Below are 21,784 nucleotides of genomic sequence, written 5' to 3'. Positions count from 1 at the left end.
CTTCTTTTAAATCTGGCACTTATATAGAAATATTATTTACAGTAACTTGTGAGACGTGTAATCTTTCAATGCATGTTCTCACCTCAGGTAGATGCCGTTTTGACAAAATAATGAGTGATGTTGTATTTACACATGTAAACTGAGACATCTCCTTGCTAGGCCTGGGCACAGACCTCAGCACCACTACGCAATCAGGCGACCTTCCACCCAAGGAACGTGAGCGGGACCGTGGTCGAACCAAGGATCGTCGTCACCACCATCACCACCATCACCATCACAGCTCTATGGACAAGGAGCGCTATGGCCCTGACCGCCATGACTACCCTCATAGGCATCCTCATGACCGCCACTGGTCCCGCTCACCCAGTGAGGGACCTGATGGACGAGGACACAGACAGGTGGGCTCCAAAGACACAGAGTTTAATGCTAAGGATCATAAAATATTAAGGCCAGTTTCCCAATATTGTCCAACACTGTCTTTCCCGTTCTTTCTTTTTGATTTCCATATCTGTATATAAAGTTTTTACTCAATACAGGTTGGATAAAAGCCCTAATACTTCAGTGCTGACAATGGTACTTTGCATCATACCTAAGCTGTATGTTGGTTACAGTAGACTGAATGTTACTGTTTTTAAAGCTTGAGTCTCAGTATACCTGATCTTTAACCCCTGCCTTTTGCACTCACCACAACTGTTCTTTTACCCAGTAAGAGTGCACACAAAGTCATACACCTACTTATGGATTTCAATCTCTCTTTTTTGTGTTATGCTTTTTTCTTTATCACTGTTTCTCTCTCTGTCCATTTTTCTTCAATGTGACGTGTGGCTTCTTGGTGTCAATTTTTTGCCTCATCACTATGTTTTTGAATGATTTTCAATGGTGTTTATCTCTTCTCTATCTATCTATCTATCTATCTATCTATCTATCTATCTATCTATCTTCACCACCACTCTGCTCTATTCTGGTCTCTGTTGTTGTTGTTGTGGTGCGTTTTGATTTTCCTTGTTTACATTTTGCTGTAGGGCAGTAGTTCGGTGAGCGGCAGTCCGGTCCCCTCCACCTCGGGGACCAGCACTCCAAGGAGAGGCCGTCGCCAGCTACCCCAGACCCCTGCTGTCCCTCGTCCACATGTCACCTACTCCCCCGCTGTCCGAAAGCCAGGCTACGGTCCCCCGGGACCGGGCCGACTGCGCTCTCCCTCCCCCAGACACTTCTCCCCACCAGACCATGACAGGGGCTACCACCACCGGCCCCCGTCACGACACGCTTCTCCACACCACGGGGGCTCCTCGTCTCGGCATGGTTCGCCGCGCTCCCCTAGGCACCAGTCTCCACGCTCGCCCCTCCACGGCTCACCTAGGTCCCCTCACCGTGGTCGCTGGAGCGGGCCTCCGCCTGGAGACAGCCTGGAGGGCGATGGTCCCTTCTACGAGCGCGACTACGAGTATGAGCGGCACCATGAGCCCCCTGCCTATGAGCAAAGCCTCTCTCATGGCAACCCACACCCACATGGGGGAAATCCTCACCCACACCCACGCTCACCTAGGACTGCCCGCCATGGGCCCCCTCCGCCCCCTCACCCGCATCCACGCAGGGTGCCCAATGGCTACCGCTCATCCTCACCTTCTCCACATCGGCGGGGGCCACCAGGGGCACCCCCCCACCCGCACCATCGTCCCCCCCATGCGCGAGGGCCCCGCAAGGGCCTGCATGAACCTTATAGTGAGACGGATGAGGATGACTGGTGCTAGCAACCACAGGGAGCGAGGGATAAGGGCAGGAGAGGAGAAGAAGAATAGCAGCCTCTGGTGCTCTGGCCTTGGATATGTAGACTTTTAATAAAGCAGAGGTGGAGAAAATGTTGGTGGTGGGGGGTGGGGAGGGTTGAATACCCTCCAACCTCTCTACCTTCGGACTCTAAATGAGAGAGAACAGGTGGTGGGGAAGGGGTTGAAGGTGCTGCAAATAGCCTTTTACAAATTTTGTGTAAGACTCAAATCAGTGACAGAGCAGCACATGGATAAATTGAAGAAGAGACTGCCAAGACAACTAGGGCAAGGCCCGGGCACAGTTTACCTCTGCCTTTCTCAGTCTCAGAACTACACTACAGAATTCTATGCTTGACCAGCAAGGCCAGGCTGCAAGAGGAAGAGAGAGGTGTGGAAACAGGAAAGCAAGGGGGAGCATGTAAAATGGCCAGGGATGGTCGCAGTTTACAAGGCCTAAAAGCACTTCTCCCAGACTGTAATGTGATTGGTCAGTCTCGTCAGATGTGTGCTATCTGTTGCTGGCCAGTCTGCTAATGTAAAAGCCTGAAAATGAGCTGGAATACAGAGTCCACTGCTGTGACTCTGCTCCTTGAACAGATATGTTTAAAGAAAAATAAATTAACAAAAAGCCAGGACCCCCTAACCCTTACATGCCAAGCTATGCCTCCAGAAAATCAAACTTGAACAATGAAGAACAAAATGAAACTTTACATGACAAACAATGAAAAGAAAAAAAGGGAGAACAACCACTTTATCTTTAACCTTTTTCCTTTCCAAGGGACAGAACCAGGAAGCTCCGCCTATACTGCAAAAACCAGTCAATCACAGTGCTGGCTGATATTTGATGAGTTTTATCATCTCTGTTTACTGTTAAAGACTCACTTAATGCTGACGGAACTGGTGTGACATCACTTCCTGTCCGGCTGTGGTGGTCGTGGAGGGGGGTGGGGCACGGTGTGGGCTCACTTCCTGTTCGAGTGCGCTATGAGGAGGTGAGCTCAGGTAACTTGAGAAGGGAGTCGGACACTTCGTCAAGCCCCTTCCTCCTCAGTTGTTCGACCCAACGCAAAGCGAAGGATGACCTGACAGGAAATGACATCACACGGTTGAATGGGGCGGAGGAGAGGAAAGGAGGGATGGGGAAAAAGACTAATTTCTTCAGTATTTCTTCTATCGATTACTTCTCCTTCTTGTTCTTCTTCGGACATTGGAGCTTGGTTCTTCTGTTGCATTCGCTCAGCCTCCTTTGATCTTTTATGGAGTCCAAAATTTGATGGAAACCTGCATGACTGATTAAATACATACTAGAGAGGAAATCTAACTGGTGTGGGTGGGACCTGGGGGCTTTATAGGAAACTTTGCATTTAGGTTTACAAAAGAAGTTCTCTTCTTTCAGACTCTTTCTCTCTTACATCTCAAATGTAATTTCCGTTCACTTTTTACTCGAAACAGGTTTTGACAGTCGGCTATTTAGTTTGTCTCAGTTTTCTGCCAACAGGGTTCAAAAGCTACGTTTCTACAACCTAAAAAAGACAGGAAACATTGCAGGATCACATTGTAGTCTCCTGTTGTGGCTGAGAAACGAGAGAGAAAGAGTAGAGAGAAGCGGACTTCTACCACATTTGATTTATTATTGTTAATGATGATAGTCTTATGAATAATGATATCAATGTCAATGCAAAATGACGATGACGATGATGATGATGACACTGATGATTGATTGATTGATTGATTGATTGATAGAACTGTTTCTGTAGATTTGTTGTCATGTTATTTGGAGTTTAAGTATGCTATGTCCATCTTGTTTACATCTGTTATGTTTTTATCCCCCCGTTCAATGACGTTTACCGGGTTCCCGATGCCTTCCTGCAACGTTTTGGAGCAATGACAGCTTGGGAACATTCACGTAGTAGCGTTGCGTGTTGTAACGCAACTCTTAAAAATACACAACTTTTCTGAATGGTTGAGGTAGAGGTCAGTACCTGACTTGATGATTTATGGGGTCAGTACTTATGTCAAGCCAACCCAAAGATCAAGAATTTATGCTCTAATGCAGGGGTAGACCAGATCATTGAGAATTTGGAAGAGTCTGTCTGCCTTTTAGAGGTTTCAGACAACCCTGTTTACTGAGGTTAAAGTTCTACCATGGTTGAATTCTTCCACCTGCAGCCAAAAAAAAAACAAAAAAAAAAACTACGAATTTCAATCTTTTCCCTCTGTCGGGCGGTTTTGTAGTGGCATTGGTTGCCGGCAATGACAGCACAGTATTGGTGGTACAGTGTTGGTGTCAGTATTAGGTGGTGTTGTTCTCTTTTGTTGCCACCAGGGAGCAGTTATCAGCACACATCCGCCCTGCCTTTCCCCTCTACAGGACAGCCTCCGGGGCACATCCTGGTTTCTAGACCTGGAGTGAAACCTCCACTTATACCCGTCTTCTATATCTTTGTAAGATATATAGATGAAGTCCAGTCCTAGTCAGGAAACATGGATGTAGCCTGGGAGACGCCATATCTGTCCGTTTGTTGGTCCGTCCTTCTGTCTGCCTGTCTGTGCCAATGCTGACCTCCCCTCCAGCCCTTTCTCTCAGGTCTGGATAACCAGAGAACAGTCACCAAATCACTAATCCAATCATATGAGGTTGTAGCAAAGCTGAAACCTCCTCTGCCAGAACCCACTTCAGTATCCACTAACCTCTTTTTCCTCATCTATCTCTTTCTTTTTCTGTCCATCTGCTTTGACATCTGTTGTTTCAGCTTGCCAGAGAGCGACACTGAAGACACTAAAGGCATTACAGGACAGAAACACTTAGGAATAATAATTTCTTCCTTATTGTTATGAGGGACAACAATTATTGAATATTCAATAACTCTAGGACAAGATGATAAAGTATAGATAAATATAGATGATAAACTACATATAAATCTAGATATAATACAGTAGACGTAGTTATAGATAACAGACAGAATATAATTAGAGTTTCAGATATTCATTTATTTTGCATACCGTTCATGCTCATGACACGGTCAACGATCTAGCTACTCTTGAAAACGCGCACTGTTTTCTTAGCAGTCGCAGAAGCCAGAAAACAAACCCCAGTCCACGTGTTTTGACTCTATGCAGACCTCATGAGCATCCTCATCGTATTATTTCAGAGGAGAAACTGCAACGCTGTGGTACTGCACAACAGATTAATGAAACAGGAACACTTGGATCTGAGAAAAATGTGAAGCTAGACACCACATTTGCACACGTCACTTGACATCACACCCACAGTGAAACCCCTTTCTTTCACGTACCTCTGTCACTGTCTTTTTCCCCCCTCCCCCAGATGATCCTCATCATCTTTCTCTCCTCTTCTGAAATGTATTCCCTCAAGGCCTAGTAGTTCACCATAGCGTAGTGAAGATGGGTGTGGGGGGGTTAGTTTTTGTTGATTGTTTATTTGTTTGACGGGAGTCAAGGAGCGCAAACCTGAAACCCCTCTGCCCTCACCTCCCATTACGAGAGGTTACGGCATGTGGGGATGCTTCCAAAATACCCCCTACAGAGCCACAGTGCCTTCTGTATCAGAGTCACATTCATCACCCCGCAATTTTTCTTGCCCCTAGCCGCTCCTGTCTGCCCTGTCCACCAACCCCCCCATCCTCTCCCTTACGCTCTGTAGTAGTTGAGATCGACCACACTACGCCTTAAAAGTCGAGTCCCACCAGCTCCCATGCTAGCATAGAAACAGGGAGAGCGGTGATTTTGAGGCTGGGCCAGAGTGAGAAAATAGCCAAGAGGCTAGACTTGAAGTAGGGAAATCAGTATCGCATCCGGCCAAAAAATCTAAAGAGATCCACTCAGTTTGAATCAAAGCTTTGTGGATTTTGACTTTTAATGATTCAAATGGTCATTGTTGATTCTGCTTGCAAGCTAGTCCTCTTGGCTTCACTTCCCTGTTAGGCATGGCATCTTGTGTCCATCCCAGATATGTCATGGGTCCAGTTTCAGGCGGTGTAGTGAGAGGTTTACAGAGGTGCAAAGCAGTTTGCTTACTTCTCAGGTCCCTCTAGAGTTACGTAGCTTGATAGATAGAACATATAGGGAAGAGTCAGCTACAAAACAAGCAGGCCTCAGATTGAGTTATTGTATGGTTTTACCTGGCATGGCGTCAGATGTTGTAATGTGGACCCCCCCTGCCCCCCCCCCTTCCCTCCTTTCACCAACCTACATTACACACTCTGACTCCTCACCTCCCCATAAGCAGCCTGCCGACGCACCAACACTCGACAGCAAGTGCGTTGACTTGAGAGGCAGGAAAAATCCACCTCCATTTTGGCTCCACAAAACCACTCGCTTGTCCAGAATTGTAACAGCGGATCCAAAATGGCCGACACACAACACTGCCCATGCGTTGAAAGCATGTTGTGTGTGCGCTTTTTCCGAAAACAAGTCCCATTTGGAAAAAAAAAAAAAATCTGATCCTTCTTTCTTTGTTTCTGTTGTTGTTTCACTGACTTTTTTGAACGGTGTTGGGGGGGATTGCAAGGTTTTTGCTCAGTCATCACTTCTCTCCACATCCACTTTCTGCATCTTCACCTCCGGCTTCGGTCTCCCATCAGTCTTTAACCTCTGATAATCTTTTTTTTTTTTCTTCTTCTTCTTCGTTATGGGACGAAGGAAAAACTAACAAACGCACCAACCCATCCACTCAGTCGGCTGTGAAATTGTGTCAGTGGGTCAGTCGTGAGGCAACGTGTCGACAAAAACACGAATAAGGGCTCTCTTTAAAAAAAAAACTAAAAAAAACTACACAGTGGGTTTTAATGTACAGTAGTGCTGCCAAAAGTTGTGCTTATGTAGCTGAAGCCACGCCGTGGTCTCCCCTTTGTACAGCACTAGATGTGTGCATGCGTGTGTGTGTAGGGGGTCAAGAGCGGGGGCGGGAGGGTCAAAAGGCAATGAGAGAGTTTTTAATGACGTAGGGGTCCTGTTTGGGGTGGAGTTTTTGTGGGTGGGAGGGGGTAAAGCAGCAGCAGAGGTCGTAGTGATGTTAAACACACAATTTCACAATGGCACTGGACCACTTTTCGGGCTCATCCTCATGCTCAGAAGCCATTTTGTCACCATCACCCCGCCACGCTTGGTCCCACTTTGAGGGGGGCGTGGCTACTGCTGCGACAGGGAGACATTTACTGTGTGTGTGTGTGTGTGTGTGTGTGTGTGTGTGTGTGCGTGCGCATGTGTGTTAGTGTCTGAGAGTGTGTGCAGCTGTTTTGAGTATTGTGGTGTGTTTAGAGCTGAATCGTATACTTTTATTATTCGTTAATCTGGCAAATTATCCTTAGGATTAATCAGTTAATTAATTAGTCTTGACAGAAAAATGTTTAAAAAATTCCCATTTTCATATGTTCTTTATATTTTTTGTTGTTTAAGACTATGTGTGCATATTGTTGCTGAGCTTTGCACATAAATAGTTTCAAAATAACAATAAGATAAGATACATTCAAGGAAGATAAGATAAGATAGAATTCAATTTTTGTATTGTATGCTGTGTAATGTAAAATAATATACAACCTAGGCAAGACTAGACAGAAATGGATAAAATAAGGAAGGTGCAAAGTGCAAATGAATGCAACACTTAGTGCAGGGTACAGTTATTATGTGACAGTGTTGTTATGTTGCTATATTACTATGCACCTACCTGCACATTAACATCCAGTGATGTGCACTGTCCCCTCTATAGTTTATATACAAATAAATAACTTTTTTTAGTCTGACAAATCCAAAGATATTTAATTTGCAAGGATATCAAACAAAAGTAATAAATCATCCTGGAATCAGAGAAAGTTCGGAATTTTCGGTTAACAGATAAATTCAACATTTAATCGATTCTTAATATTGTTTTTGTTTTGTTTTTTATAGGTTGACTCATCGACTAATCATTTCAGCACTAATTCGGAATGTGTGTGCGTATACATGTAAGAGGAGTGAACTTGCATGTATTTGTCAGTTTATTAGAGTGTGTGTGTGCGTATATGAGTGTGTATGTGTATGTGTGTGAACACATGTCCTGACACCATCAGCTACAGTAGGTAACCCTCAGTGCCTTACACTGTACAGGACACGATGATTTCTCCTTCTGAGACAATCACAACGCACACACGTAAGATTTTAATGTCCTCATCGCCATCTTCATCTCTCTCCCTCCCTCCCTGCCTCACCCACTCCTCACCATCCTCTGGGATTGTTAAGTCAGGCCTGGACAGGTGAGGGTGGAGGGTGAAGGAGGGTCAGTAGATAATCATGTCATTTCTCTCACCCATTCTCTCCCATGCCGTCTATTGTATATTTTGGCTCTGTAATTCTTGTGTATATAATCCATAAACTTTCTGAAAAACTAATTGTCTTCATTAGTTCCCTCGGTGTGTTTCATTCTTCTTCCTCCTCAGCATCTTCACATTTTTCTCTCTTGCTCATTCCTCATGTAATACCATCCATAAACACAAGGTGGTGGGATTGAGCTTTCAGCATCATGACTCATTATGACTGGTGTACTGTACATCTGTGCAGGTTGAATGAGTTCATGCTTGCGGCATGTGGGTGTGTTTTGTCTGTGACGTGTCTGGCTGCAGTGTGTGTGCTGTGTGTTTTTGTGTATGTCTTCAGCAGGTAGGTAGGTGTTTATCCAGCAGGTATTGGGGGATGAATTCTTGATGATTTCTGCACATTAATCTATAATTCATTCACTTGAATTAATAATTCTTATATTTCGTCTTTTGTGATGAAAAAGAGTGTGTACAAACTAACAGAAGAGAAGCATACTCTGTTGCCTAAAATATAGTTTAAAGCTGCACAAACTGCTGGGGAAATGAAAAATTATTATTCATGCTCCTTTAAGCTCTGTTTTGGTCTACACTAACTCCTAGGAAAAACATCAGGTTATAGATATTTACAAGCTAATTACTAATGATGCCTGCCATTTGTTGCTGGGCAGAGAGTGAACAAAGTACTGAAACAACTTCAAATGTAGCTTAAAAAGTGTTTGAGCTTTTCATAATTTATTTATCTAAATATGATAATTTAGTGAAATGCACCACTTGCCTAATGCAAACACATGATACTAACGGGCAGGAATTACTGACGCAAGGAACAACTTCATTTTTGTGCATGTTATCAAAACTTTTATCCCTGATACTTGCCGGTCTCAGTACTTCTCTCGACCGACTTACAGTAAATTGATTCCTGAGAGACATGGGTGAAGTGTCTCCTGCTGTCACCATAGCAACCCTCAAGGACCCTCTTTCTGTTTCCATCTATCTCTTTCTAAATAGCTCTCCTCTCTCTCCTCTCCATTTGTTTCCATCACCATCAAACCAGTGGAGACAAGTTGCTTCCAGAAGATCTGTCTTCACATCTCGGCGCTAGCGCCCCAGATGCTGGAGGCCGATCTCCCCCAAAACATCTTGAGGTGACACAAGATCAGGGACTCAGCAGGATCTTTTTTTTTTCTTTACCCCTTTGTAGCACAGATTTTATTATTCTCTGACCACCAACACGTTACAGTCATTGTTATGTCTACGTAACATAGTAAGATTTGGGGGTCCTTGAACCAAACATTGACAGACCTTGATTGGTTTTGGTTTGCTAAAATGAACTGTTAGCTCCTTTATAGGACATCATTTGATAGAAGTAGAAGAAGAAGACTGAGTTGTCAAAAGAAATTTAATTCCAATCTTATACACTTTAGCCAAAGATAAGGGACATTTCTCTCTTTTCGTCTCTGGTATTCACACTAGTTTCCACTTGAGACCATATTTTACTCTACATTTTACTTTATGTCACTTTACAGCTAGTAATATCACAGTATCACCTTTATATCTCTTTATATACAAAAATAAAAATGGATGAACCAGCCACCATCCATTGGTAAAAACTAGCTACAAAGGGTTGAATATAATTTCAAATGATACCAGAGGAGATGCATTGGGGAAAGCAACTACCAACCCATCCAACTCATCACCATGCAAATTCATGCATTCATCAGACACTCGACCCAGTAGAAACCGAACCAGTGCCACAGTAGAAAACCATACAGGATTCACTCAGCAAGTTGGGGAAAAAAGAGAAAAAATAAACATACATGGCAATTTAAGATAAAAGAGAAGTATTTAATTACAGATTTGCATGTGCAATGTGCATGCCACTATGTGGGGTAACAAGTCAACTTCAGGAATTAAAAAAAATAAATATAAAGAAAAAAGTATATATATGTAAAAATATATATAGATAGATGTTTTTAAGAGCAATGTGTTTCTTTTTTCTTCTATTTTTAAAAACAAAAAATTAAAAAAAACCTGACCAAAAAAAAAAAAATAACAAAAATGAAAAAAAAAAATCATCCTGATAAAAAATGGAAATGACTTTGGTGATGAAATCAAAGAATGTTTGTTTGTTATATTTGCCAGTTATTTCACGGGGAAAAACCGTGGGGGAACAAGGATAGATAACACTTTAACTAACATAACAAAAAAAAGAAAAAATGATTTTAAAAAGGGGGAGAAGAAATACAAAACTTTTCCTTGATGAAAAACAATCCCTTTGAGAGTAAAGAGCTGCCTGAACCTGAATCTGGTGATGTTATTCCCGTTTATTCCGGCTATGAAATCCCTTCTTTCTCTCTCCCTCTCTCTTTCTCTCTTTCTCTTACCATCTCTTTCTCTCCCTCTGTTTCTTTCTCTATCTATCTCTGCTGTTTCTACCAGTGCATTTTGTAATTTCAAACAGAACTCTTCCTAAAGAACCTGAATAAACCAGAGAGAATGCATTCTACCCATCCTCCTGTCTGTTTTATTGATCCTGCACTCAGTAACACACTTCAGGCAGGTCACACACACTCAAACAACATTTTAATGGTCTGATTACACGTGGCTTTGCTTATCACGAGTTAGATGAGAAGAGTCCACTGGTTGCCTGGCAACCTCATGGATATGACAAAACAACTTTTTCAAATTTTTCATATTTCAGTTTCTGTCCATGTTAAACAAACAAGATAAAACACGTGCACAAGCTTTAGATGTATTGACAGTTTTTCATGCCAGGCTAGCTGTTCCCTGTGTTTTTCTAACTATCACCAGAGTGGTGCCAATCTTTTTGTCTAACTAAACATTTTTCTAAAATATCAAACTATTCTTTTAAGGTCTACAAGAAGCCACAAGTAGAGAAAAAGATGAGAAAAATATAATGCTATGCAGATTATTTTAATTTTAATTAATCACATCAGATACAGAAAAAAACAAAACTGATCACGAAAAGTATGTCCTATACAAATACATTTTAATTTTTAATTCTAAAAACATTATCAAAGTTTATCATTTTAAACACTGACTTCAATGTCAGGAGTATAAGGTAGTACAAGGAAAATAACAACTACAAGTGTCATATATTTGCATCTAGGGCGGCACGGTGGTACAGTGGTTAGCACTGTCACCTCACAGCATCTTGCTGGTTCGAACCTCAGCTTGGGCCTTTCTGTGTGGAGTTTGCATGTTCTACCTAATTCAAGGATTAGGCTAGTTTATTCTGTACTTTTCATGGGATTTGTTGACAACAGAAATCTAGAATATCAGCAGCCTTGTGCTTTAAGGAGTACAATTGGTGACAAGTACACTGATTCAACTACAACATAAAAGATAGATTTGAGTATTTCCATTTTGTACAAATTTCTTAATTACTAATCAGAAAACTGCACCCCAGCCCCTAAAAGGTGACAAAAGCCACAGGTTCACGGTGTGTTAATTGGTTGAACATAAAAAGATTAATTACAAATTTGTAGGAATTTGCACCACTAAGAAACAATATCAACATATCAAGATGAGTCCAGTCAAAATCTGATCTTAAGACCTCAGACTCTTATGTAATATTGTCCTCAAGGTGTGGATATTCCTAACTAGATTTGAAACTAACTGAAACCAAATGAAAAACCTGGGTCCATGTATTGTTTTCCAGCATACACGATAGGAACTTGGAGGTGACATGGTACATCCATACAAAGTACAAATGTTTGGAGGGGACACGTAGGTCAACAGGGCTCTAACAATCTTTCTCTGTGGCTCCCTAACCGGTCGGAGGGAAATATTGAGTTTTCTTGTAAAAACTGTGACTACATGACCCGTCAGTGAAGATGACATAAATGACTGTTTTTATCCCTGACAGTTTTGACAGCTTTCTGACACACAATATTTATTTATTGATAATAACTGTCATTCTGTGCAGCAGTAACCATTAATTCACACGACAACTGGCAGAGCTAGATGTAACAGCACCGTGTTACACTCTACATGTATGCATGATCACTCAAAGGTAAACTGATTAGCATTTTAGAGCCAAATTATGAATAGTAGGTTTAAAGGTATGACAGGATTACACATTAGAGTGTTTATTATAAATTGTTAATGGATTGTACCATTAATTGTAATACCATATAACATTGTTAAATGATAAGCATTTGTAATTCTAACTGTGAGAGATTATAAAAAATACTGACATCCAATAATTATTTGTTCATTCAGCCAAATGAAACATTTTTTACATTTGTGACAGTGTGACATAACTGTTCGCTCTTAGCTTTTTTTATCAGACCTCTCAGCCGAAGATGCAGGCAGTTCTCATTTTGCAGTTTTTTTTTTAAATTTATTATTAAAAAATGTAGTAAACGTATGTCTTCTTTCATACTTCTGTGGAGTGGGTACATCTGCCTGAATAGTTTGCTTTAATTGTTCCTGCAGAGTGATAAACCCCCCTCAGAGGCGGCTGAGTCATCACAGGTGAGACGACATTACAGAACCCATCGAGCTGCTTTTCCCTCCATTTAAGAATTTAAAACATGTTGAAATCCAACGCCCCCTCACTGAGTGTCCTCAGACTGCCTCCCTCTTCCTCCTCTTCGTCTACGTCTGGCACAACGTCACAGATGTGGGCTGTAGAAGACACACACACCACAGCCATTTGCTGTGTCCTACACTTCCCCCTCCCTGTGCAGTCACGTTTTATTGACATCCTTCCTCCTTCTTTCTTTTTGTCCCTTCCTCCCCTTCTTCTCTTTGAACGCCTGCTGCTCTTCCTGCAAAACCTCCGTCTCCTCACATCTGTCCTTCCTCCTCCTCTCTGTCTGCTTTGTCCATTCGTCTGTCTCCCACCTCCACGCACACACACACACACACACTCTGGGTGGCATTCGACTGACACCTAAATAGGCTTAAAAACACAAGAATAATTATGTTCTAATTAGATTTTTGTGTAAAGATGCAATTACCTGTGGGTTTTAAGAACATTTAAAAACACTAAAAGCACTGCCCCTGGCCATTAGCCTGCCCACTGCATTGTGAACACGCACACACACACACACACACACACACAGCTGTACAAGGCCAGATGTATTGGAGTGCTCTGTTCTCCTGCAGCTGAGTCTTAAAATAGACTCCTCCTACGCATTCTGTCACCCGCCAGCATCAACGCATCACTTCCTGTCTCTGCCAGCTCTGCTGCTGTTGCCATACACACAAGTGCACACACACACACACAGACATGCAGGCGTCTTTACTTTTTCACATTCATAGTCAGTCAGTCCTCTGCTGTAATGAAACATCTCAGTCAGTCATACAATTAGCGCTGTGAGAGGCATGAGGTCATGTGTTCACAGCCTCTTGACATGTGATTCTCAACTGATAGCACAAATCCACCCACACACAAACACACACACACACACACACACACACACACAGAGATACAGCACATAATTACTTCCTCTTCATTTCCAGAGAAACCCACGAGCCGCTCTCTTACCAAATTTCAACAGACTTCCTGCTCAAAGAAACTTACACTTGACATGCCCAGTTTGATCTCTATGAGTTGCAGGAAGGTGATATTGATTCTGATCTTTTTCTATTTGATGTCACTAACTGGTAGATTGTGACAAATTTCTTAAACCGTACCATTTGTATGCTGAATAATAAATATATAAAATGATAGTCATAGTCAATATATGTTTTTTTTTATAATATTTCAGCCTTTACTTATGAGATTTGCAAAAAGGATCAAATCATCACAAGTGATAGCTGTCCTGTCACTGTTTCAGGGCTTAATTCTTCCCATCACAAGTCAGGTTTCCATCCAAATGTAGGGCACAATTTACTGGAATAGAAATAGAAAGAAAACGCATGTTACATAGATTAGGAATTGACTTGCAATGAAATAAACAGCTGGTGGTGCCAAATCTCCAGTTGCCAGGTGCTATTAAATCGGTGCAAAAGAAGAGGGATTACAAAATAATAAAATAATAAAAAGAGCTCAAATGGAAGGTTTGTTGTTCTGTTTGCTTCTTGCATCAATTTGAAAAACATTAGTCCTCCTTTAATATATAATGTTTATATGTTAATAAACGTATTCATATTAACATGAACCAAAAATATGTGCTGTTCTCCAGTTTAATGACACAGCTTGTGTAATGCAGTCATCATTTACCATATTAGCAATCAAATAACCACAGTATCATCATCATGATGGAGGTGTACACCGCGATATGATCAAACACCCTGTGTCGGCCCCCACACATCTGCACATGACTCCCTCACTCTGATTGGTCACACACTGTATCTGCCTCCATCACAGGCAGGAGTGCGCGCCAGTCGATGCATGCATGCATCCTGTGTGAAGACATTTCCTGCGTTGTTCTTTTTTTAGCTCTGAGCTGTTAGAGCTCCACGTCACTGTGACTGTCTGGCCTCTGCACTCTGCATCTTAATCAGACTACCACATACTATATGGCCGTCACAATGGAGGATTGATCAAGGGAATCACTGAAAATGTGCCTACGGTTTGCTGAGCTGCTGCAGCAATAATATATTTTTATAGAAAATATGTTTGTTTAGCATGAAATGTTACAGATATGTTGTTGTTTTGTCTCCACAACATTTTAAAGGATGGGAGTGATATTCCACATTTTTCTTATTATCAAAAGATCAACACTAAAAATGTTTTTATTAGCACATATTGTGTGCATATCCAAAGCCTGATACATGTTTTATCTTTTATACTCTCTATTATTGTCCAAAAACTATTAATAACCACATACACCGTTGCACTCGGTGACTCACACTGTAGTTTATTTTGGCTCACAATAGAGCTGCAGGAAATATTCACTACAACACCTAATGTGGATTCATCTATGGATAATAGCAGTTAATACCAAATACACAATTTACTGCCGTTTGAGTAACCTCTGCAAAAAACTAAACTAACATTAAACTATGCTTCGATTTTATCGATTTTAATATACTAGTGGGCTGAAAAATGGAGGTCAGTTTTGTATTTATAGATTGACATTTTTAGTTTTGGTCTTCCCGTTGATAAATATAGTGTATGATTATTCTTACCATTTAAATTACTCAATAGTTTTTTATTGTATTGTGAATGTATGTATGTGTGTAACAACCTCGAATACACCAAATTAGAGAAAAGTAAATCTTGGAACCCATCAGTTATCATCTAATGACGATTTAGCCTCTAAGGGCAAACGTCAATGTTTCTGGACTTCTAGAGAAACCAGCAAATATCCCGTAAACAAATAACAGATATCAGGACAAAGTCTTCCTCTGCGGTCTGATTATCAGCTTGATATGCGAGAATGTCAAGAAAGACACTTTTCTTCTATTCTGCAGATAACTTTCTAAAAAGTTGTTGGGTTTTTTTTTGCTCTCCCCACAGACTGTTAAAACCACAGCCCGCTCAAACGTCAAAGGTCAATACAACTATGTTTCTGATGCCAAAATCTTAGTGAAAAGGTGGAACTGGCAAAGTGTTTATTATGTTTTACCCATGCATTGTCCCCAGAGGATAGAGCCTACTGACTTTGGTGTTCCCTTGACTTTTCCTCTTTTGTGCCACCAGCAGTTTCGCATGTTGATTGAGTGAAATGTATCAACCAGTATTAGATGGACTGACATGAAATTTGGAACAGATATTGATGTCCCCACCAGGATTAACTGTAATCAGTATGCTGATTCCTTCACTTTTCATGTAGCACCACCATCAGGTCAACATTTCAATTCGTCCAATACTTGATTTACGACGAAATACCTGCAAAAATAACGGCATTCCCATCAGCCTTAGCGTCTTTGTGTTAAGTGCTGATTAGGTAACATAAGCATGCCAACAAGCACCTCTTGCACCTGCACCAGTGTGAGCTTGTGTGAGCTAACTGCTAACTAAAAGACAGTATTATTACATAAGATAGTACAGAGACACAAAATCAGAATCAGCCTGACAGATAGCACACACACACACACACACACACATACATATTTATATACAAACAATAGCATTTGTTGACAGAATAAGATAATAGTGCAAAGGTGCAGAGTGTACAGGATGTTAAAATATGGTTTATGTAGCATTTTGCTTTATGTACATGAAGTAGATGGATAAGACAGTATTTATTCATCATGCGTATACAGTCCGTCACTAACAGTCCATTCACACACCGAGTGACAAGAAGTACAGACAGTTACACAGAACAATGAATCAGTGGCGCTTGAGATCGTGACCAAGTTGCTGTCTTGCTTTTTATAAGAAAATCCACACAACAGTAATAGCCCAAGCCTGCAAATTGATAGAAATAATAACAACAACAACAACACAAAGTGTGTGAGCTACACATGTTACTTAAAATCTAGGACACTGGAGCCAGAGTGAGTCTCTTTTAAAAAAAATATGTTTGTAATAATGTTTCATTTGAGCACATGTACTGCCCAAGGACACGTATTCTGACTTAAGTGGCTGTGTGGAACATTATGTACCACTGCTGTTATACCCATCTGTGGATAATTTGGAGCTTTCAAACGCTGAAGCTCAGCTTTGAATCATATCTGAACAGCATTAATGTGACACACACATAAGGACAATACTTAAGATTGTTGTGCTTTCATAACACAGAATGAACTCAGTATGAGAAAGACAATGATCGATGGCATCAACTCCGCAGTGACTCAAACAAAGAGATATTTCTGCCAGTCAAAACTCTGCTCAAACTCTCAACTGTTGAACCACGTGGCTGACTGATATGACATACTGACAAAACCAAACTACGACTATGATGAGGAGCAAGACCACACCTCATTCTCATTCAGTTTCCTGTGGCAACTTGTAACCCTGTTTTATCTCAGTTCTCACAATCCTTTTTTTCTCTTTCCGTGCCTCCTCCTTTTTAATCATGGTAATGACATGAAACATACTTGATAACATGTCATCCTTAAATGAGAAACACTATTTCACCCTGGAATCATCTCTAGCTCAATAATTGTTGCTGCTTAAAGGATTCGTAAACAAGTTAAAAAGTGAGGGCGTGAACCCATATATGACCCAGATTTTTCACCATGTGGTGAGCAGATCAGGGTCACTGTGATAAAACTCTCATTGGGGGTTTACATGCACATTCATATGCTGTGATAATATTAGGAGGCATTAACGCTCACACTGTGATAATGCAGCTGCTGATAAGCCACTGATATACATAAACAACATTTATGAAAGTCGTAACAAAAACGTGAACGTGGTAGGAATCCCCCATAGAACATTTTGAGGGGGTTACCAGATGATTGAAACATTTCTTCTCAAATTTGTTGTTGTTTTTTTCATGTGAAATGTTGCTTACTTTGACCTCTCCAGACTTCTAAATAATAAATGACTCAGAGAAAAGTCACTCTTTGAATGAATTTCTCAAGTAGACATTGTTTCTTACTAACATTGGGGAAATTGCTTAAAATGGAAGAAAAAGGAAGTTAAGATTATTAGTAGGAAAAGAAATGATGATGATTAGATAAAATGATTAGAGTTGTCGAAGCAGAATATTGAAAGATGTCATCTTGGGAAGTTCTGATGAGCAATTTTTGACATTTAATAGAACGAGTGATTAATGATTAATTGGAAAACTCATAACGTGGAAAACTCATGTAGACGAATTCATGATCAAAGTAGCTATATGTTGCACATTGTTTTATGTTATGATAATAAAGAGGGACCATAGCCATAAGTAAGTGAAGTTTATCTAGTTTAGATGTCACAGTGTTATCCACAGTAAAAGACAGTTGTACAAATACAAAAAAAAAAAGAGTACATTAGCATAATCGTCCAGAGAGAGAGAGAGTGTCCAAAGTTCAGGAGCTATGACCTCACTGGCATATTCTCCTTTCGGTGAAAGACAAGGATGGTTTAACAAAACAACCCCAACTCAAGGTCCACTGACGGAGCTTTTTCCAGTGATGTCACCTGTGTCACACAGTCTTATCAGCAGAAAGCCTATGTTCTGTTGCCGTGGAGATTTTCTGTTGACCGACTGACTGTAGATGTTTAGCTATAGATTTCATCTATTGCTTTCTTAGGACTTTATGTCAGTGGTGGCACGTAAGTACGACTTCAGTTAAGGTGACAAAACTGGTAAAAATTGCTGAAAAGGGATAAAAAAGGAAGGTTAAAATCATCCAATGCCAGAACTGCTCGCATTTTTATGATCACAATAACTCTCTTTATCATTGTCGGCACATTTTTATTTCCTATCTCCTCCCCCTGTGTCGTGATTATCAACTTTTTCTGCCCTCCATTCCTCATCATCATTCAGGGAAGACAAAAGGAAGATGGTAGTGATGATGATTGTTTTGTTAACTTTTTAACATTCACCTCGTAGATAGTATATTTTGATTTCTGGGGAATTACTCTGAGAGACCAAGATTAAAGAAAAGACAAGAGTCTAATCCATAATTACATCATATTAAATGTTCATAATTATGTAAAGTTATCGCTGTATGTAAAGGTTGTAATAAAAGGACACCATGACATGGCCTCACAGGAAGTTTGTTTATCTCCGTTGGTGACCTCATATTTGTACTATGAGTAAAACCCATGCTTGGTTGATTCATCACTGCCCAGGCTTGTCAACAATGTGTGACATTAAAGGATAATTCGGTTTCTTTTGCAATGTGTGAACAAACTTGACTGGGCTTGTTTACAACCTGGCTGATTGTCTGATCACTCATTTCTTAGGTGGTTGTTTTAACTGACAGAAATGAAGATCAAAACTGCAAAATACGATCCAAGTTGTAATAAAAGTAGAATCATACTAGCATGGAAACTAAACAAACCATTTCATTTGACCTCTTCACGGATAATAAAATCGTCATTATTCCTCAGTTCGTTATCATCGTCTTCATTTTTCCATCTTGACTCAGATTCTGCTTTAATATGTTGGGAAGAAGAAGTGAGGATGATGATGTTGACTTAGATGAAAACCTGAGCAACCAGTATAGCCAGATCAACACCACTGTCATCAGTGAGTTTCAGGGTGTAGTCACCTTCCCGTCATCTGGCAGGAAGCTGCTTGCTGCTGCTGCTGATGATGATGATGAAGAGGCCCTCAGGCTATAAACACTACCTGCTGCTCGCTCTTTGTATTATTCAGCAGTGGTGTTTGGCCCCAGCTGCTGTGGTGACGTTGCGTAACTGTTATTATCCCACTTTGAATCAGTGTCAGGTCATGTTGGGAAGGAAGGATGTGATTCAGATTTCTGTCATAATCCACAGGAAATGGTACGACCCTGGAAACGGCATGTGTGTGTGTGTGTGGGAGCGAGCCTGTTTGTTTGAATGTGTGTGTCTTACAGTAAGCACGAGATTAGCGGCGGCAAGCCAGACTGGCACTGGGTTGTACCAGCCTCCTCCCTCTTATAAAGGATTGACCTTGTGAACTGTGGCCTAATATAGTCTTTTAATTTGGAAGCAAGAAGCATAATGGAGGGGTTCAAGAGAGTGCATATGTATGTGTGTGTGTTACTTAGCAACTCTAAACATCACCTAAACCTTAAATAACTTCAGAACAATGACAGGAAGACAACCAAGTAGCGTTTTGATTAGTTTATTACAAATATTTACACCATTAATTCAATCATACAAATTAAAAAGCAGCTTGGAATGTGAGGTAATATTTTTTCACTGGTCAGACATGAACAAAAACATATCAGTGACATAAAGACAGATAGTTTATATTACTGGGCTTCCAACACCATATGGACAGCCTGTTTTGTCTTCTTCTTTTTTTTTAAGCACCATGTGAACACAGTATATGGGACAGTCCCCAAGCAGTAGTATCGATTTATCAAAGTCCACAGCAGCAGTTGTGTGTGTGTGTGTGTGTGTGGCAGTGAGTCTGCCTCAACTGCCCTTCCTCTTTCAGTGCTTGAGTCTGATATCCCGGCACAAAGGCAGGAAATTCCCTGAAGTCCTTGTTGTGTGTCTCTCTCTGTGTGTGTGTCTGTGTATCTTGCTATGTGGTCAGCCATTTACCACTTCACTTCTTCTCTGACTGACTCACATCACTCTCTGCTGATTCACACATACACACGCTTTGAGTCAGCAGCAGTCACTTGTTTGGACTCATTTTTACTGAAGGTGATTCACCGGGAAACAAAAAGTAACACAGCCAGTTCCTCCTCTTCAGTTTCTTCCTCAAACTTTCCGGCCTGTAGCTCCCTCGGGCCCGTTTCTGCTTCTTCTTCTTCTTCTTCTCGGTTTGTTGATCTCTGTGGGGGCTTTACCAGCCCGGCAGGCACATTCAGATCGACCGGAGAGCTCGCCACCATGGCCCCGGTAATCCCTTTGTCCCAGGACCGCCGATGTAGGTCAGCTCCTCGGTGCGCCAAGGAATCAAACCGTCCTTATAGGTTAACGAGGAGTTGAGAATCACTCCGCTCCAAAGTCCCATTGGAGGCTATTTTCTCCCTCCATCTGTTCAGAAGGCAGGTATAACCCGATTTAGAGACAAAGCCGCCAGGGACTCCCCAGCCCCGGCGCGACAGCTGCCCAGCGGGGCCGCATACCTCTCCTCCCCGGGTTCCAGCCTCGCCCTCTTGCTGGGAAGGAAGTCAGGCGCAGCCGACACCTTACCCCGGCGTTTCCTGGACTGCCTTGTCGGGCTCAAGTTCTCTTTGTCCTCTGTGATTTCACTATCACTGTCTTCCTCCGCGCTGTCCGGCTCCTCTGGGGGCAGCTCGGTTGAGTTCAGTGTTGGCTGGGGTTCAGGCTGGACAGGCTCAGGCAGCCCGGTTTGTTCCTCCAGGCTGGAGCTGGTATCCATCGGCTCTTCTTGTGTTGGCTGCGCGTCGCTTGGCCCCTCGCACTCCCGTGAGGAGTGATAGATGTCCCGGGCAGACCTCATGACCATGGAGAGCAGAAGGCTCCGGTGGAGTCTCAGTCCGCCTCTCTGGGTCCTGGAGGCGTACAGCTTGCTTATCGACACGGCCAGGATCCGTCTGGCTTCGGCGTTGACTTCCATAGCGGTTGTGGCACTCATTGTTGTTGTTGTTGCTGTTTTACGCGTAATTACGCACGGCTGTTTTTGGTACTTTGACCAAAGATCCAACAAGCAGACGAGCTTTATCTGTCCCGAGTGAGACTTTAGTTTCTAGTTTCTAGTTTGTCTCAGCTCGGACTTCCGCTGTTCACTAGTTGTTGTACTCAGAGAAATGAGAGTGTGCGAGTAGCTGGGTGGCGTTTTATTTCCTCTTTGACGTAACATGGACTTCATTCCTCAGTAAGTGACAAACAGGCGCCGCCCACACCTGCTGTACTGCAGCCGCACACACACACACACACACACACACACATACACACACACACACACACACCATCTGTTCCGTCTACCGTTTTTTTCTCACAGTTCTCTTATTATTTGAATTTTTTTTCTTCTGTTTCAATAAATTCCTCGCTGCTGCAGCTCATTAAATAAAAGTCTAATTTAATGGATTCCAATCTCAAAGGTTAAGTTTAATGTGCAAGCCTCTTTTTGATATATGTTACCTTATAAACATGAAACATTTTTTTTTTATTTTTTAGATATGGCTTAAATGTGTATGTGTATGTTTAGTATAAATACAAATTTTACGACGCAACAGTATCTATAAGATTTAGTAGACAACAAAATTATGTTT

General features: G+C 41.6%; 2 protein-coding genes across 3 annotated transcripts in view; one reads left to right on the top strand and one right to left on the bottom strand.

Annotated features, from left to right (window-relative positions):
• Nucleotides 1-5,091, top strand: part of cacna1ab (calcium channel, voltage-dependent, P/Q type, alpha 1A subunit, b) — a 166,818-nt gene extending 161,727 nt beyond the window's left edge. For both annotated transcript variants that reach the window (XM_027282430.1, XM_027282431.1), the window contains 2 exons: nucleotides 160-398; nucleotides 1,023-5,091. In XM_027282430.1, coding sequence (XP_027138231.1) covers nucleotides 160-398; nucleotides 1,023-1,751 — 968 coding nt within the window. In that variant the 3' untranslated portion in view covers nucleotides 1,752-5,091. The remainder of the gene's footprint in view (nucleotides 1-159; nucleotides 399-1,022) is intronic.
• A 14,606-nt stretch (nucleotides 5,092-19,697) lies between these two features.
• Nucleotides 19,698-21,343, bottom strand: ier2b (immediate early response 2b). Its single transcript, XM_010737880.3, has one exon. It carries the CDS (start codon nucleotides 21,145-21,147, stop codon nucleotides 20,587-20,589), a length of 561 nt encoding a protein of 186 aa, XP_010736182.2. The 5' UTR covers nucleotides 21,148-21,343; the 3' UTR covers nucleotides 19,698-20,586.
• Between the last annotated feature and the right edge of the window lie 441 nt (nucleotides 21,344-21,784).

This window comes from Larimichthys crocea, chromosome X, assembly GCF_000972845.2.
Source record: "Larimichthys crocea isolate SSNF chromosome X, L_crocea_2.0, whole genome shotgun sequence".
Lineage (NCBI taxonomy): Eukaryota > Metazoa > Chordata > Actinopteri > Sciaenidae > Larimichthys > Larimichthys crocea.
This window is presented reverse-complemented; position numbering and strand designations above follow the sequence as displayed.

Coding starts and splice junctions, on each gene's coding strand:
- ier2b (XM_010737880.3), bottom strand. CDS start 21,147: ATGAGTGCCACAACCGCTATGGAAGTCAACGCCGAAGCCAGACGGATC.